This window comes from Heterodontus francisci, chromosome 42 (assembly GCF_036365525.1).
Source record: "Heterodontus francisci isolate sHetFra1 chromosome 42, sHetFra1.hap1, whole genome shotgun sequence".
NCBI lineage: Eukaryota > Metazoa > Chordata > Chondrichthyes > Heterodontiformes > Heterodontidae > Heterodontus > Heterodontus francisci.
Window position 1 is genome coordinate 27,948,933 of NC_090412.1, and position 15,453 is coordinate 27,964,385.

Consider the following 15,453-nt stretch of genomic DNA (forward strand, 5'->3'; position numbering starts at 1 on the left):
CCACTCGGCCCCTCGAGCCTGCTCCGCCATTCAGTAAGATCATGGCTGATCTGTTTGCGTTTTGAAATCCACACTCCCACGTGCCCCCGATAACCCTTGATTCCTTTGCCAAACAAGAACCTATCTACCTGCACCTTAAAAATATTCAATGACCCCTGCCTCCACCACCTCCTGAGGCAGAGTGTACCAAAGTCGCACAACCCTCAGAGAAAACATTTCTCCCCCTCTCTGTTCTGAAAAGGCCTTAGTTTTAAAACCGTGCCCCCTAGTTCTGGGCTCACCTACAATAGGAAACATCCTTTCCACATCAACCTTGTCAAGACCATTCAAAATCTTTTAAACTTCAATCAAGTCTCCCCTCATTCTTCTAAACTGCAGTGGAAACAAGCCCGGTATGTCCAACCTTTCCTCATAAGACAACCCGCTCATTCCAGGTATAAATCTAGTAAACCTCCTCTGAACTGCTTCCGACGCATTTACATCCTTCCTTAAATAAGACCAAAACTGCACACAGTATTCAAGATGTGGTCTCACCAATGCCCTGTATAACTGAAGCATAACATCCTTACTTTTATTTTCAATTCCTCTCGTAATGAAGAATAGCATTCCATTAGCCGCCTTTATTACTTGCTGTACCTGCATACTAACCTTTTGTGACTCATGCACTAGAACACCGAGAGCCCTCTGCACCTCGGAATTCTGCAGTCGTTCCCCGTGTAAGAAATACTCTCTTTTATTCTTCCTGCCAAAGTGAGCAACTTCACATTTTCCCACATGATACTCCCATCTGCCAGATTTTTGCCCACTCACTCAACCTATCTATGTTGATCTGCAACCTCCTTATGTCCTCTTCACAACGTACTTTCCTACCTATCTTTGTGTCATCTGCAAATTTAGCTACCATGCCATCACTCCCCTCATCTATGTCATTGATATAAATTGTGAAAAGTTGTGACCCCAGCACTGAGCCCTGCGGGACTGCACTCATCACATCCTTGTAATCAGAAAAGGATCCATTTATGCATACTCTGTTTTCTGCCAGCCAGCCAATCTTCTATCCATGCAATATGCTACCCTCTACACCATGAGCTCCTACGTTGTGCAGTAGCCTTTTATGTGGCACCTTGACAAATGCCTTCTGGAAATCCAAGTACAGTAAGTCAACGGCCTTCCCTTTATCCACAGACAATGTCACCCCTACAAAAACTCCAACAAATTGATTAAACGTGATTTCCCTTTCACAAAACCATGCTGACTACTCCCGATTACCTTGAGTTTTTTTAAGTGCTCAGCTATTATCACCTTACTGATCACTTCTAACACCTTCCCCACGACAGACATCAAGCTAACTGGCCTATAATTACCTGTTTTCTGCCTCCACTTCCCCGCCCCCCCCAACCTCTCCTCCGGTCTTGAATAGAGGGTTTATATTTGCTACTTTCCAGTCTGATGGAACCTTTCCAGAATCTAGCGAATTTTGAAAAATTAACACCAATGCATCTGCTACCTCATTAGCCACCTCTTTTAAGACATTGACCATAGTTAAGTAGTTGACAGAAAATGTCTAGGCTCATACACAGGGGTGAAATGGAGCTGTCATCACCTAAGGAACAATAACCCAGAAAGAGTCAGCACCTTCAGTGGAGGAGGTGGAAACTGTGGGGCAAAATTAAAAGGTTGATGCACTTTTGATGTGTCATCTGTGGCTCTGTTGGTAGTACTCTCACCTCTGAATCAGAGGGTCGTGGGTTCAAGTCTCACTCCAGATTCTTGAATACATAGCCTAGGCTTGCACTCCACTGAAGTTCTGAGGGAGTGCTGCATTGTCGAAGGTGTTGTCTTCAGATAAGATGTTTAACTGGGTTTGAGGGTCTGTCTACCCCCTCAGCTAAATGTTAAGAGTAGAAGATTTCTGCCTGGTGTCTGGCCTGTATATATCCTTCACCTAATACATAAAACGCATTGCCTAGTCATTATCACATTGCTGTTTGTGTGAGTTTGCTGTACACAAATTACCTGCAGCATTTTCCTACATTTCAAAAGAGTACTTAATTGGCTGTAAAGTACTTTGGGACGTCCTGACATGAAAGGAGCTATATAAATTTTTTTTTATTGGGCAATTAAGCATTTCAAAGTAATTGGTTATATTGGAATGAAAACCTATATAAAGATTTCCTGTAAGATCACTGGAAACTGCCTGCCGTAAAGACTTGGGGAGGGCCATGATCCGTGCAAGTGTATCTACAAGCATTCAGGTTTACAGCACTGAAGAAAGGTCATTTAGCCTTCTGTATTTGTGCTGGCTTTTCGCTGGAGTAATATAAAACTAATGCCACAGTTTCTCCCGCCCTCCCTATAGCCCTGTAACGACCTCTGCTTCAAATAGTTATTTTCTCTGCCTCAGCCATTCCATGCGGCGATGCATTTCACGCTCCAAATATGCCTCTGTGAAGAAAGCTCTTAACTCATCTCCTTACTCTCATTGTAATAATTTTAAATTGATGAGCTCTCATCAGTGACTTCCCAACCAGAGAAAATAGTCCATCCATATCACTTTAAACCTTCCATGATTTTCAAAAGCAGTATTTAAATCTCCTCCCAGCCTTCTCAGCTCCACTGGAAACAGACCCACTATCTCTCGTCTCTCCTCATTAGTTTCTCATCTCCAGTATCATCCTGATGAATCTACACTGTAGGTTTAACTGTGGCCTGCCCAATGTTTTGTACAGTTTTATCATTTATTACTTTAATTTGAGTTTTTTATGTCTCTGGTTATAAAACCCAAAATGCTGTTTGTCTTCATTATGACTTTATCCACCTGCACTTCCAGGGAATTCTGTATTTGAACCCCCAGGTGTCTCTGTTCAGAAAAATTAAAAATAGGAGCAGTCATAGGCCATACAGCCCTTCAAACTTGTTCCGCCATTCAACAAGAAAGTGGCTGATCTTTGACCTCAACTCCAATCCTCGTATCCCTTGATTCCCTTAGAGTCCAAAAACTTATCAATCTCAGCCTTGAATAGACACAAAAACTGAGCATCCACAGCGTTCTCTGGTAGAGAATTCCAAAGAGTTGCAACCCTCTGAGTGAAGAAATGTTTCCTCCGCTCATTCTTAAATGACCAACCCCTTATTGTGAGGCTATGCCCCCTAGTTCTAGACTCTCCAACCAGTGGAAACACTCTCTCAATTTCTGCTATGTCAAACTCTCTCAGAATTTTGTACCTTTCAATTAGATCACCTCTCATTCGTCTGAACTCCAGAGAGTATAGGCCCATTCTGATCGAACAGCGCTCTCATCCCAGTAATCAATCTAATGAACCTTGGTTGCACTGCCTTGGGTAGATATGGAGACCAAAGCTGTACACGGTACTTTAGATGTGATCTCACCAAAGCCCTGTACAATTGTAGCAAGACTTCCTTACTCTTGCATTCAACCCCTTTGCACTGAAGGCCAACATACCATTCACCTTCCCATTTACTTGCTGCACCTGCATACTAACATTGTGTTTTGAACACCAGTTAGTTTCTCACCATTTAAAAAATATTCTGCTTTCTACTCTTGCCAAAATGAATAACCTCATCTCCATCTACCACCTACTTGCCCACTTACTTAACTTGTCTATATCCCTTTGCAGAATCGCTTTGCCCTCCTCGCAGCTTACTTTCCCACCTAGCTTGAAATCATCAGCAAATTTAGATGAAGGGGCTGAGTAAATGTATCCAAGTCATTAATGTCGATTGTAAATGGCTGAGGTTCCAGCACTGATCCTTGTAGCACCCCTCTAGTAACAGCCAGTCAACCTGAAAATGACCCATTTATTCCTATGCTGTTTTCTGTCCTTTAACCATTCCTCTGTTCATGCTAATATTACCATCAACCCCCGTGAGCCTTCTCAGGTACCCTTTGAAAATCCAACTATGTTGCATCCACTGGTTCGCCTACCCTGCCAGTTACATCATTTTTTAAAAAATTTGTCAAACATGATTTCTCTTTCATAACAACATGTTTACGCTGCATAAAATGATTTATTGTCCTATTACCACTTTCTTAATATTAGATTCCAGCATTTTCCCAACAACAGGTGCCAGGCTAACTGGTCCTGTAATTCCCTGTTTTCTCTCTCCCTCCTTTCTTGAATAGCGATGTTACATTTGTTACCTTCCTTCCACTCCAGTATCGAATAAGTTTTGCAAGATCGCAGCAGATGCAGCCACTATTTCTGCAGCCACCTCTTGTTGAATCCTAGGGTGTAGACCATCAGGTCCAGGGGATTTGTAAGCTTTTAGTCACACTAATTTCTCCAGTACTTTTTCTTTACTGATGTTAGTTGCTTTAAGTTCCTCTGTTGGATCCCCACTGCATTCTGTTTCTCCCTCTTATCAATTTTTTTGGTCATCCTTTGCTGGTTTCTAAAACTTTCCCACTCAGGCTTACTGAAATAAAAACAGAAAATGTTGGAAACACTCAGCAGGTAAATTACCCCACCACCCCTTGTGCTGTGATATCACTGATTTTTCACCTCTTCCCTCAGCCTCATTTTTTCTAAGATCTTTGATCTATTTGTTTACATAATAGATACTATACTCTTAATACTTGGATAAATGAAATTTAACACTTAGCTGTGATTCCTCAACTCTTAACCACTCCTTGCCAATGATCCCTCTAAGCTTCAATCATGAAGGTACCATGTGCAAGCTGCTCATAAGCTGTCCTCTTTAAGATGCCAAAAATGCAAAGGTGCTGTGCTCAACAAAGATGTTTTAGAGGGATCATTGCTCCTCACTGTATACTGACTGAGTTTTTCCTCTCAGTTTGTCTGGTAGCAGCTGCTGCTCTCTGCCACAGGCCCTTTTACATCCCTGGTGCTCGATGTCCCCCGCTTTTTTTAATAAGCACCCTTCAGTGGCTTTGTACATGATAGAGGTTTACAAAGTTATGAGTGGCATGGACAGAGTGGATAGTCAGAAGCTTTTTCCCAGGGTGGAAGAGTCGGTTACTAGGACATAGGTTTAAGGTGCGAGGGGCAAAGTTTAGAGGGGATGTGCGAGGCAAGTTTTTTACACAGAGGGTGGTAAATGCCTGGAACTTGTTGCCGGGGGAGGTGGTGGAAGCAGGTATGATAGCGACGTTTAAGAGGCATCTTGACAAATACACGAATAGGATGGGAATAGAGGGATACAGACCCCGGAAGTGCAGAAGGTTTTAGTTTAGACAGGCATCAAGTTTGGCACAGGCTTGGAGGGCCGAATGGCCTGTTCCTGTGCTGTGCTGTACTGTTCTTTGTATATTCCTATTACTTATTTTTGCTCTCAACATGTATACCTCACATTTATTCACATTAAATTGCATCTGCCCATTCCGCTAACCTATGTTCTCTTGAAGTCTGTTCTGGTCCTGCTGGCTGTTTTCTAAGCCCTTTTGTTTCATCAAATTTTGAGACATATGTGCATATACCCAGAACTAAAGTGGAACCAGCACTGGCACTTGGCGGTACATCAGTCCAACACTTCTCCAATCCAAGCAATATCCATTTACGCTAACTTCGTTCCCTATCCATCAACAAACTTTTTGATCCATACTGCTGCATTTCCTCTTGTACTGTACACCTGACTTTTTCTTACAAGTCTCATACCAAATATCTCCTGAAAATCCACAGTGCATCTAATGCATTCTCTTTATTTGCCCAATGGTTCACTTCAAAAAAAAAACTCTCACTAAAAGCACAAAGTGTAGACCACCATGAATTACTAATACCAGGTGGAAAAGATGTGCTGCTATTCCTGGGAGGCAGTACTGCTGAACCCGGCTGTAGTAACTCCCGCTTCCTTTGTTCTCTGCCAAATTGTCCAGATATTTGCCAACAAGTCTGGTTGCAGATTTTATCCACTGCATTGCAAGAGCACTTATCTTCAGTAAGACGAAAAATAGGCAGCTGCTCCCTGGTATCTTTGCCAATATTTATCCAGCAACCAACATCACCAAAACAGACTATCTGGTCTATTTGTGGGATCTTGCTGTGTGCAAATTGGCTAGTATGTTTCCAACATTTCAACAGTGTCTGCACTTCAAAAATACTTCATTGGCTGTAAAGTGCTTTGGGACATCCTGAGGTCTATAAATGCAAATCAGACTTTTTTTTTTCTAAATTGGACACAAAAGTCTATCACTTTATAAAAGCAACTATAAGCTGTTTGGCATTTCACTAACATCATTTACCTCTTGCTGCGAAGTTATTTCATGTGGAGTACCTGAAATTTTAAGAGATCTAGAATTGAATTGAGACTTTGTAAGCATCTTCATTTGACCTGTGAAATGTGGGATATTGGGTGGCAATCTAAAGTGGGAAGGGATAGTGTGAATCATTATTTTAATTGACTATTCAAACATGCTTAGTCCTGCTCTCAAATTTTGGTTAATCACAATCTCCTTTTTCCCCAGTGACTCAAAGTCTTTGCGCAATATGTATTGCTCATATAGTTTGCCAATTTGAACTAGTCTTGGAGGAAAAAAAGTCCAGAGATTGGGTTAAAATTAGTTTTTCCATGTCAGTAGAATATTCAAGAAAGAGGGTGGTATCTTAAATATGCAAGGTTTCTTCATCAGATCAGGTTATCCAAGAAATTTTATATCAACACTTGTTTGATTGAAGTAATCTTTTGTGCCTTGCATGAAAACTTTTTAAACTAATAAAGGTTTCAGGAATTCCAATTGCAGTAGGAGGGGATTTTAACATAGCCACTTACCTCCATTTGGCAGTGACTGTGAGGATTTACTGATAACAGGGTTGTGGGTTGGGCACTCGTTTCTGATTTACATAAGAAATAGGAGCTGGAGTGCGCCATTTGGTCCCATGAGCTGGCTCCGCCATTCATTAAGATCATGGCTGATCTACCTCAGCAGCACCTTCCTGCATGATCCCCATATCCCTTGAATTTCTTAGTATCCAAAAATCTGACGATCTTGGCCTTGAATATACTCAACAACTGAGCATCCACAGCTGAGAATTCCGAAGGTTTACAACCCTTGAATGAAGAAATTTCTCCTCATCTCACTCCTAAATGGCCGATCATTTTTCTGATACTGTGACCCTTAGTTCTAGACTCCCCAGCCAGGGGAACCATCTTCCCAGCATCTACCCTGTCAAGCCCCTTAAGAATTTTGTATGTTTCAATGAGATCACCTCTGATTCTTCTAAATTCTAGGGAATATAGGCCTAGTCTATGAAATATCCTCAGGACAATCCCAGGAATCAGTCTGGTAAACCTTTGTTACACTCCTTCTAAGGCAGGGGTCGTCAACATGTCAATCGCGAGCTACTAGTAACCTTCTAAATTCCTGGGAATACAATAAAAGCAAAATTCTGTGGATGCTGATCACCTGAAATAAAAACAAAGTGCTGGAAATACTCAGCAGGTCTGGCAGCATCTGTGGAGAGAGAAGCAGAATTAACGTGTTACGTCTGTGACCTTTCGTCAGAAAGTGAAACATCACAGACCTGAAACGTTAACTGTTTCTCTCCCCACAGATGCTGCCAGACCTGCTGAGGATTTCCCACATTTTTTCCTTTTCAGATTTCCAGCATCCACAGTATTTTGCTTTTGTTTTATTGAAGGCATTGCTCCCAGAACTGAGTGGAGAAACACAGCCAGTTTGTATCAGGGTGGGTGTTGGATGCAGAATTCGGTCCCTGTGTAGGTCTATTTTGTTGCATCAGTTTGAGCTGGAGTGCAGACAGAGGAAAAGCTGTTGAGTTTAACCCCAAGTACCTTTGAGCCCAGTTGGGCCCAACCATTTCCAATGCGCGACTGTCAAGGGAGGTAAATTCCAGGGGTGATGACGTTGCTAAACAGATACCAAACACTCAATGAAGCCACTTCTGGACACTGGCAGGTACAGTGATCTCTTGACCATGCTTGCACACAGTGTCAAGTATCACACTGAAATAAAGTTAAGATCAGTTTTCTTCCTTATCAAATATAATGTAATTATAACAGTTACAGATTTAGTTTGCATTTATCTAACCATATTTTTTCAATATATGTTTAAGTAGCTCGTAATATTTTTTGTTTCAGTAATAGCTCTCACTAAAGAAAAGGTTAGGGACCCCTGTGCTAAGGCAGATATATCCTTCCATGGGTAAGGGGACCAAAATTGTACAGAGTATTCCAGGTATTTTTTTTTTTATTCATTCATGGTGTGCGGGCGTTGCTGGCTAGGACAGCATTTATTGCCCATCCCTGATTGCCCTTGAGAAGGTGGTGGTGAGCCACCTTCTTGAACCGCTGCAGTCCGTGTGGGGTAGGGACATCCACAATGCTGTTAGGAAGGGAGTTCTAGAATTTTGACACAGCGACAGCAAAGGAGCAGCGATCTAATTTCCAGTCAGGATGGTGTGTGGCTTGGAGGGGAACTTGCAGGTGGTAGCGTTTTCATGTATCTGCTGCCCTTGTCCTTCTAGGAGGTAGAGGTCACTGGTTTGGAAGGGGCCTTGGTGAGCAACGCACCAAGGCCCCATACAATTGCAGTAAGACGACTTTACTATAGTACTCCAATCCATTTATAATAAAGGCTAACATGCTATTGGCTTCTTTATTGTTGCTGTACCTGCATGTTAACTTCCTGTGATTTGTGTACAAGGACACCCAGATCTCTGAATACCAACATTTCCCAGCCTTTCACCATTTAAAAAATATTCTGTTTTTCTATTTTTCCTTCCAAAATTGATAACTCCACAGATCAGCGCAGGCATGGAGGGCCGAACGGCCTGTTCCTGTGCTGTACTATTCTTTGTTCTCTATATTCCATCTGCTGTGTTCTTGCCCACTCATTTAACCTGTCTGAGTCTTTTTGCAGCATCTTTGCATCCTCTTTGCCACCTGTTTTCCCACTGAAGTTTGTTTCATCAGGGGACTTGGATTATGCTCAATTCCCCTCATCTATGTCATTCATATAGATTGTAAGTAGCTTGGGCCAAAGTACTGATCCTTGTAGTATCCTAAGAGTTACAGCATGCCAACCTGCAAATCACCTGTTTATTCCTACTCTATTTTCTGTCCGTTAACCAATTCTCAATCCATGCTAAAGCATGAAGTAACAGGTATTGATAGATGAAGTGAATGGAAGAATCTGTGGAAAATAGGTTTCACTGTAGGCAAAAGTGAGGTCATCCACTTTGGACCTGAGAAGGATAGAACAGGGTACCATCTAAATAATGAAAAGCTCGAAACATTGGCAGTTCAGAGAGACATAGATCATTAAAATGTCATTAACAAATCAAAAAAGGCGAATGGAATGCTGACCTTTATCTGGAGGACGAGAATACAAGGGATACAAGTCATGCTTCAGCTATACATAACCCTGGTTAGACGACACCTGAAGTACTGTGAGCAGTTCTGGGCGTCACACCTTAGGAGGGATGTATTGGCCATGATGGAGTACAGCATAGTTTTACCAGAATGATGCCTGGTCTGAAAGGGTTAAATTATAAGGAGAGATTACACAAACTAGGGTTGTATTCCCTGGAATTTAGAAGGTTAAGGACTTGATTCAAATTTTTAAGATATTAAGGGGAACAGATAGGGTAGATTGGGAGAGACTAATTCCACTCTGAGGGATCAAGAATGAAGGAGCATAGTCTAAAATTAGAGACAGACTTTCAGGTGCGAAATTAGGAAACCCTTTTTCATGCAAAGAGTAGTAGAAATTTGGAATTCTTCCGCAAATGGCAATTAATACTAGATCAATTGTAAATTTTAAATTTTGTTATACAGAGATATTGAGGATTATGGGGCAAAGGGAGGTATATGGAGTTAGGCCACAGAGCAGCCTTGATCTTCATTAAATGACCTAACATACTCGTGGGGCTAAATGGCGGCCTCCTGTACCATGTTCCCAATATATATTACTTCCCAATCCAGTGAGCCCCAGTTTTGTTTAATAACCTCTTGTGCAGCGCCAAACTTTGTTTGATGCAAAACAGTCTTACAATGCTGGTGTTTGAGCTGCAGTGTGAAACTGATGAGTACATTTTAATCTACAATGTTCCCCACCAACAAATCTGTGACTTCAGCTAATTTACTTACAAAAAAGTACGATGACTGGCATTTACAATTAAACATAGAAAATGGGAGCAGGAGTAGGCCATTCGGCCCTTTGGGCGTGCTCCACCATTCAAAAAAGATCATGGCTGATCATCTAATTCAGTACCCTGTTCCCGCTTTCTCCCCATATCCCTTGATCCCTTTGGCTTTAAGAAATATATCTATCTCCTTCTTGAATATATTTAATGAATTGGCCTCCACTGCCTTCTGTGGTAGAGAATTCCACAGGTTCACCACCCTCTGAGTGGAGAAATTTCTCCTCATAACAGTTCTAAATGGCATACCCCATATCCTGAGACTATGACCCCTGGTTCTGGATTCCCCAGCCATCGGGAACATCTTCCCTGCATCTAGCCTGTCCCGTTCAGTTAGAATTTTATAGGTTTCTATGAGATCCCCCTCATTCTTCTAAACTCTAGTGAATATAGGCCTAGTCGACCCAATCTCTCTTCATATGTCAATCCTGCTATCCCAGGAATCAGCCTAGTAAATCTTCTTTGCACTCCCTCCATGGCAAGAACATCCTTCCTCGGATAAGGAGACCAAAACTGCACACAATACTCCAGATGTGGTCTCAACAAGGCCCTGTATAATTGCATTAAGACATAGAAACATAGACATAGAAAATAGGAGCAGGAGTAGGCCATTCGGCCCTTCGAAGAAATGTTTAAATATGATGAAATTCTACAGATGCGTTGTCAGTCAATTTAGGAATTTTGTACTTGACGCATTACCCAGATCAAAAGTTGTTCTGGCAGTGTGCCAGTCTTTTATTTTTTAATAAGCTTGAACTTTCAACTTTGCCTCCGTTAATGATTCAAAACACCTTAATGGAAACTGAAAATTATAACTGCAATGTTGGTCTGAAGCAAAATGGTGCTATTCCAGCCTCATTTGAAAATAATGTGCGCGAGTTTGATCAGCCTACTGGCACACGTAACTGACATAGCAAAGTGAAATATAACAAGTACTCCAACCACTCTTCTGTCTGTATCCTGTTTCGCTCCCTCCCCCGCCCCCGCTTCTCTTGCTGGTGTAGTTCCATAGACACACCCTAGCATTTAATGCCCATCCCCAATTGCCCTAGCGAAGGTGGTGGTGAGCTGCCGCCTTGAACTGCTGCTGTCCATGTGGTGTAGGTACACCCACAGTGCTGTTAGGGAGGGTTTGACCCAGCGACAGCGAAGGAACAGCAATATAGTTCCAAGTCAGGATTGTGTGTGGCTTGGAGGGGATCTTGCAGATGGTGGTGTTCCATGCATCTGCTGCCCTCGTCCTTCTAGGCGGTGGAAGTCACGGGTTTGGAAGGTGCTGTCAAAGGAGCCTTGCTGAGTTGTTGCAGTGCATCTTGTGGATGGTACAGACTGCTGCCACTGTGTCGGGGAGTTTAAGGGTAAATCTTAAGTATTGTACAGATGTTACATATAAATATTGTATGTACTCACCTTGCAACAAAATGTTCTTTATTTCCAGGTGCTGTTGGTTATATGGGAACAAGTGCCTTTGTCAGAAAGATCTACACCAATGTGAAAATTGACTAACAAAGGACAGAGACCCTGGGAGCTGAGGATCACTTACTGCTTTTTGTTCATTAGGCTGGAACTTGCACAGTTTAAACTGCAAGGAGACATTGGGTTAACACTGGGTAAAGTGTGGGTTCCATTCATGGAAGCTTAAAGCAACATCTGTTTCCCTTGATCCTGAGCTCATATTGACTGCTTTAACCAACTGTTCAGCAAAAGCTTGGATTATATGCAGTAAGCATTACTACAATACAATGCTAATCTTCCCACATAAAACATAGCTCATTAATGAAGAATAGACTAGCTCTCTTCAATGAAGAGGACAAACAGTTTATTTAAAATCATTTGTTCCATTGAGGAGGGAGAAATCTGACTAGTTAAAAGTTATTCGAGCCTCCATTCTGAGACCGTTACCTTTCCAAATTGATCAGAAAGGTAGCTACAGAAAAGCTGTGCGTTCTAGTTTTTGTGACCGTTATTCAAAAACCTGCTATGTTTTTGTACTTTATCAATGGGAGCTTATTGCATTTATTTTAATTTGTAAATTTGACACAGTTTATATACTATCTTCAGTAATAGGATGCACACCAGTCATGATTATAATTGGACCAACTCACTTTCTGTATCTTAAAATTTAAGTCTAAGATATGTTATAAATTGGTTCTCAGCTTCAGTCCATCCAAAGAGTGACGACTAAGGACAGAGATGATCATCTGCACTGAAATTCACAGTAGTTAGCATACAAAACAAATTGAGAGTATACTGTTTGAAAGGCTGGTGATCTGTTCATGGTTTTTATTAGAAAGCTCTAAGTGAAATATTTTAATTGGGCTTATAAACTGATTTTCTTGTTTTTTTTCCTTCTCTCCAAGAGTTAGTCTTGCAGCTTAGTCTTGTTTTATGTTGCAGTGGGAATGAAGGCTTTACTTAAGATAATATGAAAGGGGGTAATAAATGTATATAACCTTATAATGTAACTTTAGGTGTAGAACCCAAATTTATTTGGATGTACAGATTTATTACATAGTACTTTTTCTGATAACAAATTAATTTGGTGTATAAATGTGTGACTTTTTGGGTGGCTTTTTACATCTTGCCTGCCATTGCATGAAAATGGTATCTCCATTATATGTGTGGATGTTTCTCTGACTTCTTTAGTATTTTTCCAATTCTGTCTCTGAAGGCTCAACAAAATTGTAATTTAGAACCTAAAATTTTGTTAATCCTACCTGAGCACTCAACACGTGCATCATCTGGAGCATTACTGCTTGAAAGAATGTTCAGGAATAATGAAAACAAAATAAAACTTTTCAGACATAAGATTTATTGTCGTCTGTTGATATTTTAAAAGATTTCTTTGAGCCATTTTTCCATTTTAATTTTAAGAATATCTGCTTATAATTCTAGGAGTTTCCCTTCAGGATTATTCTCCATACCTACTTAAGACAGAAAAGGTTCAGGGAATTTAATAGAGATTTTCAAAATCATATGAGGTTTTGATGGATTTAATAGAGAGAAACCGTTTACGCTGGCAAGAGGGTCGGTAAATACAGGGCACGGATTTAAGATAATTAGATTGGGAAGAGAATTTTTTGCACAGCAAGTTACAATCTGGAATGCACTGCCTGAAAGGGTGTTGGAAGCAAATTCAATAGTAACTTTCAAATGGGAATTGGTTAAAACTTGAAAGGTGAAGAATTGCAGAGCTATGGGGAAAGAGCAGGGGTATAGGGCTAATTAGAGTATTAGTCATTTATGGCATAGAAGGAGGCCATTCAGCCCTTTGTATCCATGCTGGCTCTCTACGGAGCTGTGCAGTCAGTCCCGTTCCCCTGCTGAATCCCCATAGCCCTGCAAGTCTATTTCTCTCACGTGGCCATCCAACTTTCTCTTGAAGTCATTGATCATCTCCACTTCCACCACCCTTGTGGGCAGCAAATTCCAGGTCATTACTACCTGCTGTATAAAAAAAAAAAGCACTTCCTAATATTCCCCCTGCATCTTTTGCTCAAAACTTTCAATCTGTGTCCCCTAGTCCTAGTACTATTTGTTAATGGGAACAGCTTTTCCTTGTCTAACTTATCTAAACCTGTCAATCTTGTTACACGTCTGCTGAATTTCCTCTCAATCTCCTTTGTTCTAAGGAGAACAAACTCAGCTTTTCTAACCTAACCTTGTAACTAAAATCTTCCAGCCCTGGAACCATTCTGGTAAATCTCCTCTGCACCCTCTCAAGGACCCTCCCATCCTTCCTGAAATATGGTGACTAAAACTAGATGCAAAACTCCAGTTGGGGCCTTACTAGAGCTTTATAAAGGTTCAGCATAACTTCCCTACTTTTGCACTCAATACTTCTGTTTATGAACCCCAAGATCCCATATGCTTTACTAACCACTCTCAATATGTTCTGCCACCTTCAAGGATCTATGCACATGCAACCGCAGGTCCCTCTGTTCCTACACACTCTTTAGAACTGTGCCATTAAGTATATATTGCCTCGCCCTATTCCTTCTGCCAAAATGCATCCCCTCACAGTTGTTAGTATTCAGTTCCATCAGCCCTTTCCTATCCTGAGTGGTGTGAAACAGGGCTGTGTTCTCGCACCCACACTTTTTGGGATTTTCTTCTCCCTGCTGCTTTCACATGCGTTCAAATCCTCTGAAGAAGGAATTTTCCTCCACACAAGATCAGGGGGCAGGTTGTTCAACCTTGCCCGTCTAAGAGCGAAGTCCAAAGTACGGAAAGTCCTCATCAGAGAACTCCTCTTTGCTGACGATGCTGCTTTAACATCTCACACTGAAGAATGCCTGCAGAGTCTCATTGACAGGTTTGCGTCTGCCTGCAATGAATTTGGCCTAACCATCAGCCTCAAGAAAACGAACATCATGGGGCAGGATGTCAGAAATGCTCCATCCATCAATATTGGCGACCACGCTCTGGAAGTGGTTCAAGAGTTCACCTACCTAGGCTCAACTATCACCAGTAACCTGTCTCTAGATGCAGAAATCAACAAGCGCATGGGTAAGGCTTCCACTGCTATGTCCAGACTGGCCAAGAGAGTGTGGGAAAATGGCGCACTGACACGGAACACAAAAGTCCGAGTGTATCAGGCCTGTGTCCTCAGTACCTTGCTCTACGGCAGCGAGGCCTGGACAACGTATGCCAGCCAAGAGCGACGTCTCAATTCATTCCATCTTCGCTGCCTTCGGAAAATACTTGGCATCAGGTGGCAGGACTATATCTCCAACACAGAAGTCCTTGAAGCGGCCAACGCCCCCAGCTTATACACACTACTGAGTCAGCGGCGCTTGAGATGGCTTGGCCATGTGAGCCGCATGGAAGATGGCAGGATCCCCAAAGACACATTGTACAGCGAGCTCGCCACTGGTATCAGACCCACCGGCCGTCCATGTCTCCGTTATAAAGACGTCTGCAAACGCGACATGAAATCGTGTGACATTGATCACAAGTCGTGGGAGTCAGTTGCCAGCATTCGCCAGAGCTGGCGGGCAGCCATAAAGACAGGGCTAAATTGTGGCGAGTCGAAGAGACTTAGTAGTTGGCAGGAAAAAAGACAGAGGCGCAAGGGGAGAGCCAACTGTGCAACAGCCCCAACAAACAAATTTCTCTGCAGCACCTGTGGAAGAGCCTGTCACTCCAGAATTGGCCTTTATAGCCACTCCAGGCGCTGCTTCACAAACCACTGACCACCTCCAGGCGCGTATCCATTGTCTCTCGAGATAAGGAGGCCCAAAAGAAAAAAGAAAGAAGACTTCTGTTTATGAACCCCAAGATCCCATATGCTTTACTAACCACTCTCAATATG

General features: G+C 42.0%; 1 protein-coding gene across 1 annotated transcript in view; it reads left to right on the forward strand.

Annotated features, from left to right (window-relative positions):
- tm9sf3 (transmembrane 9 superfamily member 3) overlaps positions 1 to 12,947 on the forward strand; it is a 146,953-nt gene extending 134,006 nt beyond the window's left edge. The window contains exon 15 of the mRNA XM_068020250.1: positions 11,578 to 12,947. Coding sequence (XP_067876351.1) covers positions 11,578 to 11,645 — 68 coding nt within the window. The 3' untranslated portion in view covers positions 11,646 to 12,947. The remainder of the gene's footprint in view (positions 1 to 11,577) is intronic.
- The last annotated feature ends 2,506 nt before the right edge of the window (positions 12,948 to 15,453 follow it).